Below are 17,949 nucleotides of genomic sequence, written 5' to 3' on the forward strand. Positions count from 1 at the left end.
TGTCCAGTAATGGAGGTGGGAACACTGATTCAGGTTCCGGGTGCCCCTGATCAAGCAGGAATGCCCCGATCAAACCTCTAGCCATCAAAGCCTGATTCAGCCAGAGGCATTAGATAAGAGCCATGTAGTCCAGGAGTGGTGTGTGTGCATGGGGATGTGGTGAAGTAACCTTTAATGTTCCTAGGTATCCAATCTAGACAGTACAGAAGCATAATGTGGAGGTTGCAGTAAGCCTGCACCTTGGGCATCCACTGATTTTGGGAACCAATTGGCCAGCTTTTAGTCATTTATTGGATTATTTTTGTGCAGATGTCTATTGGAAAAAGGAAAAGCAGAGAGGGAAGGCAGTCGTGCAGATTCGAGAGGCTGAACCAAAACCGATTGGATACGAGCTAGTGAAACTGAATGCTGTCGAAAGGCTAATCATAACGGAGCATCATAATTATTTCATCCTGGATCAGATGCAGCCTCTCCAATTGGCATGGCCACCTTCTTATCCCTATTTTGCTATTTTAAAGATATGTTGTATTGCGTGATCCAAGACACTCAACAAGATACAACGCAGTTGTTGGTACTCAGTTGGTGGAAATGCTTTTCTGGGAGGCTCATTGTAATCCCATGCAGAACATTTTGGACAGGCAGCAACGTAAAACTGTCTAATGACCCTCATTGTCTATGTCAGTTAGTGAATCTGCCGGCCTCCCCAAAAGTGCCATTGCATTGCAGATTACATCAATTTCTTAAACTTCCTTTTGGGTTTTTCAGGGCACTGGCCACTTTTCAGCATCTCATGGACATAATGAGATACTCCCTATGCCACTGCCTATCTGGATAACATCATTATCTAAAGTCAGGATTGGCAGCGTGCATCTGCAGGCTGTCATGTGAGTGCTGAGAGGGGTCAGCCTAACAGCTAACCTGAAGAACTGTGCAATTGGGCATGTGGAGGTCAAGTCAACTTTATTTATATAGCGCTTTAAACAAAAAAGATTGCGTCAAAGCAACTGAACAACATTAATTAGGAAAACAGTGTGTCAATAATGCAAAATCACAGTTCATCATTGAATTCAGTGATGTCATCATCTCAGTTCAGTTTAAATAGTATCGGTGCAATCATTTGCAATCAAGTCAATGATATAGCTGTAAATTAAGTGACCCCAACTAAGCAAGCCAGAGGCTACAGCGGGAAGGAACCAAAACTCCATCGGTGACAGAATGGAGAAAAAACTCAGGTATCTGAGCTTCCACTTGGGTCACGGACAGGTGTGTCACCAAATTAGTAAGACGGCAGAAGTTGCAACCTATCCGAGACCCAAGACCAAAAACAAGGTGATGCAATTCCTGGGGCTGGCGCATTATTATAGTTTGTACCTAATTATTTGGACCTCACCAGCCCACTGACTGACTTCACTAAAAAGGAAGTCCCAGATCCTTTCCATTGGACGCAGCTGTGTCAGCAGGTTTTCATCCAGGTAATGGCTGCTCTGTGTGGTTGGCCGATTTTACACTCCCCTGACTTTTCTCTCCCTTTTCTTGCTCCAGACAGACACGTTGGACAAGAGGCTTGGTGCTGTCCTGTCCCAAGAGATAGTGGGAGAAGAGCAGCTGGTGCTGTACATTAGTCGAAAGCTTTCTGAGAAAGAGACAATGTACAGCACCATTGAAAAGGAGTGCTTGGCAATCTTGGTGGACCTCACCCTCTGCTATTATCTCCTGGGATGGGAATTCACTCTCTGTTCGAACCGCGCACCCCTGCAGTGGCTCCACCGCATGAAAGATAACACCTGTTTCTGATTGAGAACGGATAAAAGAGTGACTGTAGAATGTGGAAATGGAGAGAGATGGAGAACTTGTGTGTGGTCATCTAGGCTAAAAGCCAGATTAGAGGAACTGAGTAATTATGAGACTTGAGACTGTCTGAAAGTGCAGAGAGTGTGAGTGAGCTTAATGCACTGCAACTTCAGAAAACAGATGCAAATAGAAAAAGCACCAGGAAATTAAGGAAACATCTTCATCAGTTTGACAGCTCATGTCCTGCATATACTTGTAACACAACCAAATACAAAACAAGCTGTAAATCTTCACAACACAAACAAATGAAGAAACGTGGTGCAAAAAACCCAAACAAATAGTCCTACAGAAATATTCAAGTAGCACAAACCACAACAAAATTGCCTTAACAAAATTAAAATGAACTATGTTGTATATTTATATTTGCAACGTATGTGTAACATACACATTTTATTTCATAATTGAACACATTCAAAATAAAAATAAAATTGTTTAAATAATATGTGTGTATACTGTATTTATTATGTATTTATAAATACAAAGACATGCATGTATATATATTCATGAAATATATGTAAAATAATATGTTAATATGGTAAATATATTATTATATATGTAAATGAATTGAAAACATTTACTGTATGTATATGTATTTATATATACATAATAATTATACACAGTGCACTAACATATATTATGTAAACAAAACTTTTATTTTGGATGCGAATCACGTGATTAATCGTTTGACAGCACTAATTTTATTTATTCAACTATAAGATATTATTATTGTTGGTAAAATACTTTTTAATGGGAGGATAACAACAATAATACAAAGTTTTAAAATAATGTAATACAATAACAATAATAATAATTTAGGTTAAAATAAATTACAATATAAACTTTATTGTTTTTATTTATTCTACATGTAAAACAATATATTGCATGGCTTACATTTCATGTGAGTGTACATCATTTTAAGGATTATTTTCAAAACGTAATTTTCTTTAGCATTAAAGGGTTAATGCAATATTGCACCGAGTCAATCCACCGAGTGTCCAGAATTGTAGTGTCTGTCAAATCCGCTGTGTGTCTCTCCTGAGTGACTCGTGAGCGCTGTTTATACGAGTGCACACGGCTAATGTTAGAGAAACAGCAGCAGCAGGATGGCGAGAAAGGACACAACACAGAGTTCTCCACATCCAACACGAACAAAATCATCATGTGTTGGACTTCTGCGCCTTTTATTTATTGCATTTATTCACGTGGCACAGGCGAACAAACAAGGTAACCCCCCCGAAGCGTGTTGTGTGTTGTAGCTGGTTTTCGTGAGTCTGTATGGCTGTATTCATACTGCGGCTTCACTGCAAGCTAATAACTGTTAGCTTCGAGCCTTAGCGCGTCAGCGAACAAAATAAATATTTAGTCAAGCCTTAACCATAATATTGAAGTCACATGTCTAGCTAGGTTAGATGACATGTGACTGCTCTTACCGTTTTTATTTTCTTGACGTAAACCTGCTGGATAATATTGCTCAGAGATATAGTTTAGATGAGTCTCGAAGCTAACAGGCTTAGTCATATTACATTAGCGAACACCTTACCTGCCTGAAGTTACTTTTACTCTCAAAAACAAAACGATGGAGAATGTGGTACAAAACTCAAACCCATTCAGGATAGATTTTCACCTTTGTAATAGCACTTGATTAGTGACCAGTTCATGTCTTGGGATTGTTTTGCCTAATATATGCCGGTTTGGCACGAAGTTTTGCCCGATGAAAATAACGTCCATAAAGTTAAAACAACGTATCAAAGCAATGTCAAGTGGCTTAAAGAGCGGAAGGTTGAAAGTAAAGTGTTAATTTGATCATTTTGTTTCTGAGGCCCAGTCTGTCAGTGACATGTCATGTTGGACAGGGAGGAGAATGTGGTGACTACATACTGCAAGTTCATGCAAGTTTTTAATATATTTCTTCATGTTGCTCAAGCACAGTTGTGTTGTATGTCATTGGGAGTAATTAGTTGTTAAGGACAAATGCAGTGTGTTTATAGAAATTGAATTGTCTGATTGCATTTAAGTTCAGCTTACTGAATAAAATGTAGAGGTTCTCTGACATGACACTGTAAAAATTCTTATCAAAGTACAGAACACTTGGTTGTGTTTGCAAATGAAATAGTCAGGGCGCTCTGGCATAATCCAGATATCAACCGCTTGACAGGGCAGATGACCTAATAAATCCAGTGCTTGTTTATTTTTGACTGTTTATTGAATAGTTTATTACCTGTCTTTAAAAAATGTCTCTGAATGTCAACAGAGAAAAAAGGGTTACTTCACTTTCACTTTAATCATTTACTCCCCCTCATGTTATGTGTGAACCTCTTTCAGTCTGTCTCCTGAAGAACACAGAAGATATTTGGAAGAATCTTGATAACCAAACAGTTTTGTTGACCATTAAATTCCATTGTATGGACAAAAACACTGAGACATTTCTGGAAAAAAAAGTTCTACATGGTACCATGAGAGTGAATAAATGATGACAGCATTTCTATTTTTAGGTGAAGTAACCCTTTGATTGTCAGTTGTCATTGGTTGGACAGCGTGGGCTTGTCTGTGACCAATATCAGTATCTTTAGAACATTTTGACTCAAGCACAGTATGTAATAAAATCAATACACTGTTGTCACTGTGTTTTGTTGAAATCAGTCTCTTGGGCTGTCATCTGTTCTGTGAGCGGTTTTTCCTCAACTATGCATAGTGGGAAACTTTGTATCAAAACAGTTTTAAAAAAACACTTAAGCCCTTTTCCTCAGTTCTAGTTTTGGCATAGTTACTGCATTTTGGCTTTATACCAAAGATTCATCCATTGAAAATATTGTTAGGGGATTTTGTAACACTGGGAGGAAACACAAGGAAGGTCTTTTAGGTAGTCACATTAGTTAGGGCACACCAAGCTCTAAATGCTTGATGGCTGTGAAGGTGTGTGATCTTTGCCCTTCAAAGACAACATGTTTCTTTTTCCCATAATCCTTGGATTACTCTGCTTCCTTTGCCTGGACAGTAGATTAGATGTGTGTTTGCCACGTAGTGAGAGTTTCTTGTTTGTCGTCAGAAATGATGCATTTTGATGAAGTCAAAAATCTAAAGCTTTTGGGTTGAATAAGATCCATTTCTTACCCATTCAGTTATCAGATCAATTTCAAGTTCACTGTTTTGTTTTAAATGAGAAATACTTCTAATGTTCTTTGCTAAATGGCAGAGTAATAAACCTATTTCTCACGTATTTCTCTTCGAAAGTTCTAAATGGACCTATTGGCCACAAAGAGACCACACAGAGGCTTGAGCAGATGGGTTCGTACTCTTTGGGAAGCATGTGTGAATGCAGCACTATTTCAGTTATTGACAGGAGGGACTCACTGAGCACATGGAGTGTTTTTTCTTCTTCTTTTAAGTCAAGCAGGAATGTTTTTAACCCCTTGGTTCCTTTTTCCAATAAGACGAGAATCCAGTCAACAATGACATCACTCTTGTCAGTAAAGCACTGACTGGAAAGTTTGCAATGACAAGCATGTGTGTGTTTAAGAGGTTATTCAGTTGCACAATGAATACCCCAAAAATGCATTATATAATGTAATATCTTTTATATATTACACACTTTTATATACATTAAATTATACATATTAAGATATATATTTATACTTTTACGCTACTGTTAAAAAGTTTGTGATCAATAGTAATGCTGTGTGTTTTACAATTTCAAATACGTTTTCTATTTTACATTTTTTTTCTCTCTAATGGCAAAGCTTAATTTTCAAAGTCCAGTACTTTAGTTTGTAGTGTTATATAAGAAATCATTCTAATATGCTCATTTAGTACTCAATAAACCTTATTATTATTTTTTGTTGAAAATGGTTGGTCTGTGTGTGGAAAGTGGAAGAGTTTATTTTTTTTTTTTTTTCATCTTCACGAGTTTGATCAATTAAATGCATGCTTGCTGATTAAAAATATCAGTAAAAAAAAAAAAAATCAGTTTTCAATTTCAAATTACTATGTAAAAAGTGTTTTAATTATTTCAGTGTATTGCTACATAACAGTTGCTCATTTTTACTTGCAGGTTGACATCTTATCTTATCGTGACATACGGTTCTGCAGTTACAGCAGTTGTAGTAGCAGATTTTGTGTTCGGAGGTCAGCAAGCGTTGAAAGTTGAAAAACGTGAGAAATATATTTCTCCTTTCCAAGATCTGTCTGCTGAACAGATGCCTGAGAGATGAGAAGGGAAATGGTTGATGCTTGATCGAGAGATGCTCGGTTGCTGTTGCATAATTCTGTTCATGTGTGCAAGAGCACATTGTGTTCTAGTTTTTCAAGGCCTAGATCTCACTCAGCGTTATGGGCTACAGTTGAGAATGAAATGTTTAAACATACAAACGGTTTCATTCCAGCACTGCTGTGATTGAGTAGTCAGTGTCTCATGCGATGGCCTCAACTACAGTTGACTTTAGGTATGTCTGTGTTTGGCTTAAAGGAATCCATCAAGGTGTGTGTACATTAGCAAGAGTAAGTTTCCGGAGTAACATGTTGTTTTTACTCATTCAGCAGCATATGGCTCCCTCCCACTGCTTCTCTACAAAGCCAGTGAAGGGTCTGAAACGCATTCCTCACAATACAACACCCATAGTTGTCTTTTGGCATCTAAAATGTGTATGTAGAAGCCACCTTTGTTAAAAGGAACATAAGCTTTCACTGCATTTGTTTAGTATCATATTAAATGAACTCCAGTTTCCATGAAATTCTACTATACAAGCTCTTCAAGTGTAGGGATTTGTAATATAGATGCCCTGTCGGTCACGTCTTGAATGTTTTAACCCTCTTTGCAGTTTGTTATGAGCGTGACTTTAAATGAATCCTCTTGTACCTGTGGCTTTTTTGAGAGCAGTTGCGTTTAAATGTGTAAAGGGATCTCTGATGTGTAAAGATGCTTTCAAACATTGTAATGCCAGACTCTTTCTGTAAGCATCAATCACACACTGTGGAATCTTGTTGTGAATCTGATCTATTTAATTTGATCTATTTAAAATCCCCTTGCTATCGCAATATCTTGCCACAAATTTGACTGAAAAATGCACAGCAATACAAAGTCAGTTTTTAAGTACTCATAAATAAGATGATGCTCCTATGGCATGGACGACGAAACAGAACCTTTGTCATAATTGTCATAATATGGCGCAGAAATGTGCAGTGTGTGTGCTTGCTGCACATCTATATTTGAAATAAAGAGCCTGAGTGTGCAAAAGAGGCGATTTGAACGGCAATTTTTTCCCTGTATGTCGTGTGTGGGGCTCCGTTTTTATGATGAGGGGAGAGGAAAGGTTGAGAAAACACTCCAGGTAAATATTTAAATGTACCAGGATTATATATAGGCTGTATATAAAGTTGATAAGCAGTTAAATGTGTTGGTTTACAAACAAAATTATTTAATAAGTCCAAGAATAAAATGATTAATTCACTAAGCATGTTAAATTTGATTTACAGAACTTTTGTGCTATTTTCTATTAGTTTGGACTCGGATAAAGAGAGAAAACTTTAACTTAACCTTTTCACAGGCATTTTGTTTTCATAGTAAGACAGATTATGTTACGATCATGATAGAACAGAATCACGGTATCGTGATATTATCGTTATCGTGAACCATATATCGTGATTTACATTGTATCGTGAGGTACCCTGCGATTCCCAGCGCTAATTGTAACACTCCTGTTTTTGAGACTGTTTCCTAGGGATGCACCGAATATTCGGCAACTGAAATTATTCGTCTGAAAATAGCACAAAAATCTCTCTGTGTTTGGCCAAATAAGCGAAAAGGCAGAATAGTATGTAGCGAACAATGAGCAACATCAACATTCATAAATAATAGTATTTGTAATTTTACTGTTGTTCTGTAAAATAAAATAAAACTGTAAAATAAAATAATAAAAGTAAGATAATAATGATGATAATAATAATTGGTCTACAACAACTCTGTTTTTGGCCAAGAACCTCGGCCGGCTGCTTCAGCTTTGGCTAAGAATTTTAATTTCGTTGCATCTCTACTTTTTCAGTCTCAGAAATGGGGTGTTGCAATTATGCAGCCCACAGTTATGGTTGATTCCTTATTGCCCAAATATAAAAATGATTGGAATCTATCCAGTTGACACTCAACTCAAGATTTCATTAATGTTTGTTGATGAAATAGGCTCTCCACCTCTCTAAGTTAATTATATGAGGTAACATGATGTGGTGTGGAAAGTGATGCGTGTTTTGTGTACCTCTGAAAGTGCATATGAGGGAGCATGACTGGCCTCTCTCACTATAAACTTCACTAGAGTTACAGAACTGCAGACTAATAATAGCACTGCAAGTATACTGACATGAAGCCGAACATGAGAACTCTGCAGCTCTGGGAGGACTTGCCATTAGCCATCTGTTAATCTGTAAAAAATCTGCTTCTACTCAAAGGGCTTCAAATGTTATGTTGTAGTATATAAGTGCAAGAAAAGTTTAATTAGCTGACAGTCTGGATATCCCTTCACGCTTTTATGGTTGACTTATCTATATTTTGTGCCCATACTTGTGCACTGACTGTCATCAGTGGTTTCCTGTTTGAAACATATTGATATTACATTGATAAAGTGATGAAGCTACTAACATAAAAACATCTGAAATCAGATTTAGGTGTTTTTATTAATGTTGATTATATATATATATATATATATATATATATATATATATATATATATATATTTCTGACATTTCCATTTCTGTTTTGCTTGCTTTTTTGCTGTTTCCTGGCCTCAAAAACGGCTTTCAGGAAGCCGTGGCAACTATGCAAGAGACGGTGAAACTATACGGTTCTTCAAAGTCCTCAATTAAGAGCTCACTCGAGACAAATCCAGACAGCGAATGATCGCAAAATGACTGTAATGATTCCTTGTCTCTCCAGTCCTTTGTGTCGTCTGATGAGTAATTGTGTTCAAATCTGATACACTCCTAGAGAGCCTCTTGCACACACTGGGGACTCAAATCATCAACCTGCATGGCATTGTTTGCTGATATCCAAACCTCATGGGAATTCTCTGTTTCTGTCTACAGCTTTCATACAGTCAGACAACATCCTGGAGGTACTACACTTTGGGGAAGGAGGCCTCTTGCAGGTAAGTTTTTGTGACTCTGATGGTTAATAGCAAGAAGCTTGCATTGCAGTGTCAAGGCCATAGGACATTCCTCAAACACCATTTTTGGATGAGATGTGACTATACTGAATACCACAAAACTTGATGTTGTCAATAAATTATGAAAAATGTAAGGTTGTCACTATTAGTGGATGATACTGGATTCCTTTATTTAAAAGGTTGTGAGACAATCCACAAAAAAAAAAGACTTCAATTACCATATTTTCCGGACTATGTCGCACTTTTTTTCATAGTTTGGCTGGTCCTGCGACTCATAGTCAGGTGCGACTTATTTATCAAAATTAATTTGACATGAACCAAGAGAAACGAACCAAGAGAAAACATTACCTTCTCCAACCACGAGAGGGCGCTCTATGCTGCTCAGTGCTCCTGTAGTCTACCACTGAACATCGTAGAGTGCCCTCTCGTGGCTGTAGACGGTAATGTTTTCTCTCGGTTCTTGGTTCTAAATAAATGCGACTTATAGTCCAGTGCGATTTATATTTTTTTTCCTCATCATGACGTATTTTTGGACTGATGCGACTTATACTCAGGTGCGACTTATAGTCCGAAAAATACGGTAAAAAAGTAGTTAGTTACAGTGCTTGGCACAGCAACAAAAATAGTAACACTGTCAACTGAAGGGTTGTTGCAAACAGAGTAAGAGAATCAAATTAAGAGTCTTTCAATTTGATATTTTAATAGTAATATTACTTGGGGATGAACGATAAATATTGGCTGATATTTATTGCGCATCTTGTCAGTAATGCCGGATCTGAAATCAGCGGTAAATCTCCATCACGTGAGTGATCTTACGTGGAGCAGCATTTACTACAGAGCCGTTGTTCCCTAATATTACTTATAATTACCTACTTAATTATTAATTATATTCAAGTTATATAGTATATGCACTGCTACTGAAATTGTAGAGAAGAAAAAAAAACATTCATCAAAAACATCATCTTTCTGCTTCATCTGGGTACGTGAACATACAAAGCAACTTGTGTAATTTGATTCAGTCTGATGATCTTATGAGATCTTAAATGATCTTGTTAAATCTGTGAAAGCAGTTATGCATTTAGCATCTGTTCAGTAACTTACTGAACTGAATATTCAATATGTACTTTTTTGTCTGGTCTCACTTTCTGTGTCTTTAAGTGTTATGAGTCTTATATCAGTTTTAGTATTAGTATAATTCTTTTTGAAAATGAACTAATTATTATAATAGTATAATTTTTGTGTATAGGCAGATGTGTTGAGGGTGAAACTTTGTTCTTTCCTTTCTGCAAAAACAGAATTCTGCAGGAAACAATGATTTATTTACACACAAAACAATTCTTTAAATGACCAATAAATTATGATACTCCAGTTGTCTATAATTTAGTTGTTCCTTAAGGTTATTGAGAGATTTTGTAACCGCTTTATCAATTTATATATTTCAAAAAGTCTCTGTAAAGGCTTCTTTATCTTTTCTAGTACTGCATGTGACATTCTTTGCAGTACTATTCATGGTTTATTAGGCTTTAAAAAGGTGTGACAGCCTAAACAGTGTTATCAAGTGCATTTAATTGCCCAATAAACTATTCTCAAATAATAGAAAATATCTAAACTGTTTTTAAAGCACGGCTATAATAGTCTTTTGAATGGGACTGTGAACTCTATGATCTTTGTGGTTTTGTGTACATGTCAGTTTGGGCTTTTTTAGAAATGTTGAGGTTTATAAATAGACTAGACCGTACTCCCTATCCGGCTGTTTCCATCTTATTTTAGTCTTACAGAAGTGGACCTCAGTGAGAACATCTCTAAGAGCGTCTTTTGAGAGTCTAACACAAACTCAGTGTATTCAAACAGAAGCCCATAGATTTAGCAAGATCCTTGTCCAAAGGATAGACTTCTACAGTTTGTTTCGATGTGTTTGACCTAAACCGTCTGTCATATAACCAGCTCTTTCTGCTTTAGATGTCCTGCATGTTTGTACTACTAATTTAGTACAAGGCTAATTTAATTTCTTTTCTTCTTACAGACAGAGTCTGATATTGATCTTAGCTCATATCATCAAAAAAGGTAAGGTTTAAACTTTCATACCCTGAGAGGTTTTCTGCATGCATCGTTTTGTACGTGCTTGGTAGGAGTCGACATGTGGTTTATATTAGATTGTCCTAGAAACATTTGTTCAGTACTTAATGAGACACGTGAACTAAATATTCTCTCTTAACTATGAGACGTTCCTTTGCTCAAGGAACAACAAATGAGCAAAAAATACAAGCGTCACAAGTTTTCATTTCGCATTTCAAATGATTTAATCAGATACTCTTGGAAGTCATTGGCATTCACTGAACTGTCACAAAGTGGAGCGAACGAATGAATCAATGGATGAATGCATGAACAGTGTATTTGCTGTGGCATTTTAATTACTCCAGCAGTGATTTTACTCTTTGGTTCAGAGGTAGATTAGGTAATTATCTTCCATCCTAATAAAGACGATTCATAGCGAGTTTATGAAGTTACACAACACTGTCTTTTAAGTTTGTAAGCAGAGGAACTGGTATGAAAGAGCAATGAGTCAGAAACAGAAAAGTTATTATTCTCTTAAAAGGCCTGAGGAATTTTGATGAGCACATTTTTTTTTTATAAGATTGAAGTTATTTCAGACTTGTTTTGTACTTATTCCAGTAGATAAAATGTTTGTGTACTAGTTGGCCTATTCATTTGCTCAACCAATCAAAGCTTTCCAGCTTGAGGGATTGGCCAGCCTACTTCTCTGTAAGCTAGCGGTGGCTGGATTTAATTGGCCAATTGTCTGCATTGACCTCGTCATCTCAGCTGCAGGAGGACATGCCCTCAGTCGACACCTTCAGAATGTAGCTTACAGTTTGTCTAGCGCAAGTGAGAAACTGAGGAAGCAGGCAAATGCTGTTTAGTGTATCTTTATTACAAAAATGTATAGCTTTGTGAATCTAGTGCTAATAGACTTCGAGTGTTTCCTCTTTTTCTGATGAATAGAAAGAATTTGTTTTGCTTTCAGATCTAGTACTGAACTTTGTGTCTACTGATAGTGGTGTTTTTATTGCAACTCTTCAGTTTTTTTTTAAAGCACACCACCACACACACTTACTGCAGTTGGGAAGTGGTTGACACTGTTTTAGCTGTGTTAGGGACTTTGTCGCAGCTTTTTTTTCTGTGGTTTGTGCCACCAGACAAGTTAGCCTAGTTAATGCCTTGACGCTTTTGTATATTTGATCACAAGGCATTAACGATATCTGATCACACCCCGCGAAAACATTGCATGACACACTGACATGTTTCATGGCTCCTTAACATGGCAAATGAATCTGCTGGTGGTGTGGTTAACTCACCCTTTAGCTCTTTTGGCTGAACTGAGTAGCCAGAGGTCATGCTGACACTGTTTGAGTCAGGTTTTAAAATCATCCATCATTAGCTCATAGCAGTGTTTGTGTTATCCTTAAGCTGCAGTAGAGAAATTCACAAGATACAGGCTTCATTTCTCTCAAACACATTGCTGTGCAACTTGACGTGCCACTTTCTGTTGTTAGTCCACAAATATGCAGCGAGTCTTGCTCCTGTGTGACAATGTCTTTAGTCAAGTGGCATGACTGATTTGTCTGTCACTCTCAGGGTTTGAGAGTCGCTATGAGTTTATTTTAGTGGTTTAACATAAGCCTTTCCTCGTGCAGATGTGTCAAACTGTTTTAGAATTTTACCCCCTATAAAAAACATGAGTTATACCGCCAGTGGAGAGAGTGTGATCTCTATGGTAGAGTTGTACTCGCATCAAAGTGTTGAGTCTGTTGGCTGTCTAGACATAAAACAATAATGATAATATAGTAACGGTAATTTGTTATAATATTTAATTATCCATTATTTTTAAATATTGTTTTAATCCATAATTAAATAATAAGTGGTAATATTCATCATCAAAGCAGTTAAAAAAATAATAATTAAAGCACCTAGGGTCCTATAAAATCTACTAAATTCAGTTTTCATTTTTCTGAATTAAATTATTATTATATAGTATATATTAGTATATAGTATTAATCAAAAGGCATGTCTAATTAATTTGAATCATGAAACTTACATTATTAAATGGCATTATATTAAAAGCTTTACCAAATTTTGTTTTCCATGAATTTCTTTGATTTCGTTTGAATGGTTTCATTAAAGATTAATGATCAAAAAAATCTCTAATAAATTAACTTTATAAAATGTATTATTATTATTTAGATACCCCCGCCCCTCAGAAATGCTGTTTTGTATTATCAATTCTAGGGATGCACCGAATCCAGGATTTGGATTCGGCCGAACACTGGGCTTTTTGACGGGGTTCGGTTTCGGCCGAACCTTAGTTTTTTTTTTTCACCAAACCGAACCCTAGGTTTGCGCTACGCTGGTCGATGTCACGCGGCCGTTGATTGCGTGAAGGTGTTTATATGAGGAGGAGCACGGCCCGACAGTTCGCTCTAAACTAAACTGTACAGGAATCTTGAGCGGCTGGGACGATTTATACTGCTGGGGACATTAGTTCCCACACTCGAAACCGGCTGTCACCTGTTAATGCAGAGCGTCTTGGTTTTTTTTTTATTAAACTCTCATTTCATGTGAAATATTAGAGGTTTTACGTTAATTTAATTATGATGCAGGAGATGAGTGTGATCTTCCGTAATATTTTTTGTAATATTTGGCTACTGTTCTAATCGTAGCCTATCCTATGTTATAAATGAAAACTAAACAGCCTACTATCCATGTTTATTGAGTTAATGTTCAATTACATTAATTTCAGTTAAGTCACCGAACATATTCTGATTTTTAAAAAGAAAAGAAAACACTTTTCTTTGCATTGCTGCACTTCTATTGAAAGGTTTTGGATTCGGTGCATCCCTAATCAATTCTAAATATTCCAGACTCCATGGGGCTTATTGCTTTTATTAAACGGTTGTTCCATAAACAAATAAAGTGTAATGATATAAATAAAAAAACGTAATATTCCACCAACCAATGAAGTTCCTCAGAAACAGTTGTGGTTCCAACAAAGTGGTTGCTGAGCAACACACAGAAGTAAACAAGGTGTATTATTATACTTTAATTTAAAAACCAATCAGAATCCAGGACCGCAACTATCCATATTACATTAAGTAGCCTAATATTTCTGTCATGGTTTCTTCAAGTTAAACCAAAGTTGACGAGTTAGTATGTAATAGGACTATGATGAATCCATAAAAAATTTGGCAAATTGTGACATTATTTTATATGTATTCTTGATTCTGCAATTCCGTCTGCGTTTTCCACATCACGGATCTCATAGGACCCTAAACACCAAATTTTTTTATTCATTTGAACCAAACAAGACAGGTGTGGATACACACCCTACATCTCTTCAGCCTCCCTGTGTCACCTTTTCTATGATCTTCGAAATTACAAAATCAACTACAATTCATGCTTAAGCTATTTTTGAAGTGAGTTTGCAACTGCATGCTAGAAACATTTTCTAGAACACCAATTTATGCCTGTGTCATCTGTTCAAAACAATGGCAATACCTTAGGCCACATTAGTTGGTTACACCCTAAAATCCCTGATATCTGATCTGAGGGACCATATCATATATCACAGGTTCATTTCATTATTAAGTCTGCCAACTGCAAAATATTGCCTATATACAAAGAGGGTAGCATTAAATTAAATATGATTAAACAATACTGGAGTCATATTATAGACTTCAAACTCTCAGAAAATCTATGTGAGACTGTGGTTTGGTGTTTGAGTCAAAGGCTTGCCCAGTTGAAGCATGTTTCACCTGAACTTTTAATGTTTGGTGTAAACCTGATGCTTCCATGACAGACAAAGCCTATTTGATACTGTGTATGTGTAAGTGTAGGTGTATCTTTCTTTTTGCCTGAAGAAAAATAGAGAGGCATTTTTCAATCCTCGACAGGCCATTTTGTGGTGTGTTATGGGGCAAAGTGAAAAAAAGCACATTGGCTTCCAAGAAATAGTGTCTCTCATTGTCTCCCCCTCATTTACAGTGTATCCTCTTTCTCTTGCAGTGCATCCTCTCAGCGGGGGAACAGCAGACCTATACGCTTTGAGCCTCCAATGCTGGACTTTCATGAACAGTAAGTCAACTCTCATCGGGTAGGTTTGGCATTTAAAACATGAAATTAAAACATCTGAAACACATATTTCCCCTAATTATTACGTAATTTTTGTAATTATTATGTATATAAACTGTGATTTGGAAATTAAACTAGTCACAACACTTACAGCATACAAATGTAAATAAAAAAGAATATAATACAATACAGTGTAATATAATATAATTAGGGCTGGGCAAGTTAACGTGTTATTATCGCGTTAACACACTGATTGATTAATGTTGACAATTATTTTATAGAACGTTAACAGTTTTATTTATTATTATGAAAGTCCGTTGCTCACTGGCTCTGAATACACATAGACAGATCGTGGGTCACAGGAGGGGATGCTCCCGATCAAATGATTTAGGCTAAGCATCAACATTCACAAACCACTGTCCACTGTTATTTTTAACAGAAAATAATTCAACAAGCTTGTAATTATGACTTTATAAGTTGGAAATAGGAGGTTTCTGAAAGGACGTGAAGACAGCAGAGAAATCTGCGTTCTGTTTCGGTTCGGTGCATACCGGTTCCATAGGATTGGTACTGGGTTTCGGTACCCAACCCTAGTTGTGTTATTGCACTCTTATTTTATGTAGTCTTGTATGTACTTTAGTATGTGTCCTTTAAAGAAGCTTAGTGCCAACACCCATCCCTACTTCATCTGATGCATTCGTTTTATTAGCTCACTCCCTGTGACTCAAGCATTGCTTTCACAAGTGATCATTCCTATGCTCTTTAAATCCTTTAACTTTGTAGGCAGGAAGTGAATGAACTTTTTTACACAAGGGTTCACTTGGGAATTTCTAATGGGGTTGTATAATAGCTGTGTTCAATTTAGAAGTAAGATGAAGTCTGTGTTTTACATTACTTGAAGAAACTTTTGCGTAACTTGTTTTGGTCTAAAATATAAATGAAGAAAGGCACTCATAAACAAGTGTGAACCCACTGTGAAATGTTTGTTTCAAAATGTTGAAGAAGTTCTTCTTGAGAGCTTTGTTTTCCTTTCTATGTGCCCTACATAGTTGTCATTTATGTATTTTGGAATGTACTGTCAGTGTGTGGAGTTGTAAAACAAGCTTTCTGTATTGCCCTCACAAACATGGGTGTATGGGATATGGGATTGTTCTTCCAGATAAGTCTTTCTTCACTCCTCTTTAACTTCCTATGGAGTCTTTGCTCACAGCCCCGTCTCTCTCTCATTAGCAGCAAACAGTAGAACTTCAGATAAATGAGCTCCTTCATATCTTCTACTTAACTGTCATACTGATATCTTGTTCAATAAACCGTTTATCTCACTGTTTAACACAAGTGTTTTTGTTTTTGATACTGGGAGAGAATTTTTGACAAATTTAGATTTTGTATTTAGTAATTATTATACTTGTATGTACTTTCTCATTTATACATGCATATAGAGTGATAAATGGGAAGGAGCCACCTTAGATGCTGAATAGATTGTTATTTTTAGTTAACCTGATTCTGTTTCAATTTAACATATACAGATAATTTCAAGGGTAAAGCTTTGTTTGATGTCGCATACCATTCTGTCCTTTTGCTGGATGCTAAATATTCTTTTGTCTCCATCCATAGGCCAGTTGGAATGCCAAAAATGGAAAAAGTTTACTTACACAATCCAAGTTCAGAAGAAATAAGTTTAATATCAATATCAGCAACAACATCACATTTTCATGCGTCCTTTTTTCAGAATAGGGTAAGTGTGATTTATTTATTTTTTTAATTTGTTTATATATATATATATATATATATATATATATATATATATATATATATAATTGACTTATTTATTACGTACAGTATATTGACATTTATACGTTTGTAATCAGGAAGATTACATTGTTCGAAATGAAAATACGCTGATACAGAGAAAAACTAATTTGAAAAACAAATTAGCCCTGGTGAGCGTTAAAGAGTTTTATAAACATAAAAACAAAAATCTTGACCCCAAACTTTTAAATGGTAGTTTATTTATCACAGAAAGACTCAACCTTTGATCTACAAAGTACTGAGATGGTTGTGACTTCCTGTTCAAACCTAGCACAAAAGAACAAAAGAATTGTTATTTTAGCTTGTGTGCCAGCTGCTGGATGTGTGGTAAAAGCTCATCTTCTTGTTTGGCATGGGAGACGACATAATTCATGTCAGAGCTCACACCAAAGCTCATCTGATGAAGACCTCAGTGCTTTGTATATTTTTTTATGTGTGGAGGAAGTCACTGACCATCACCCTTACACACATTCACATCAGTAAAACAGCAGGACGTTGGCCTCACTGAAACTTCTAATTAAAGCTTTTAGTGTGTGTGTGTGTGTGTGTGTGTGTGTGTGTGTGTGTGTGTGCGCGTGTGTGTGTGTGTGTGTGTGCTCACACTCTAGGCGGTTATAAATTAAACACATCCCACCTGTTCCTGACACCTGCATAAATCAGCTCTTCTCTGCCCGGGCTAATAATTTGTGGCTAACAAGGTTACAACTTGTTTTGGGAGATGCATTTGAAATGGGATGATGCTACAAACAAGTTTTTCAGCATCATCAACTTATTCAGAGCTGGTTTAAAAATGCATTTGCAGCAAGCTGTAAACATCATGTTTATATTTAGATTCATTTAATGTAAACATAAATAATTTTATTTTAAATTATTTGTTTTAAATAATTGCTTATAGATTTTTTTTATTTATTTATTTTATCGATTAATTAATTTTTTCAAATTTTGTATTACATTTTTTAAATATTATATTAATATTGTTGTGCAATTGTAACAGACTGACAAAGTGAGTGTGATATGC

At 36.2% G+C, this 17,949-nt stretch overlaps 1 protein-coding gene across 2 annotated transcripts in view; it reads left to right on the forward strand.

The window, feature by feature from the left end:
• The first annotated feature begins 2,884 nt into the window (after positions 1–2,884).
• Positions 2,885–17,949, forward strand: part of LOC127959782 (transmembrane protein 131) — a 35,766-nt gene continuing 20,701 nt past the window's right edge. Inside the window, exons 1-5 of one of the 2 annotated variants that reach the window (XM_052559162.1) lie at positions 2,885–3,075; positions 8,917–8,978; positions 11,020–11,060; positions 15,057–15,125; positions 16,737–16,857. In XM_052559162.1, coding sequence (XP_052415122.1) covers positions 2,955–3,075; positions 8,917–8,978; positions 11,020–11,060; positions 15,057–15,125; positions 16,737–16,857 — 414 coding nt within the window. In that variant the 5' untranslated portion in view covers positions 2,885–2,954. The remainder of the gene's footprint in view (positions 3,076–8,916; positions 8,979–11,019; positions 11,061–15,056; positions 15,126–16,736; positions 16,858–17,949) is intronic. The other variant, XM_052559163.1, reaches the window with a different exon arrangement.

This window comes from Carassius gibelio, chromosome B6, assembly GCF_023724105.1.
Source record: "Carassius gibelio isolate Cgi1373 ecotype wild population from Czech Republic chromosome B6, carGib1.2-hapl.c, whole genome shotgun sequence".
In the NCBI taxonomy this organism is placed as follows: Eukaryota; Metazoa; Chordata; class Actinopteri; order Cypriniformes; family Cyprinidae; genus Carassius; species Carassius gibelio.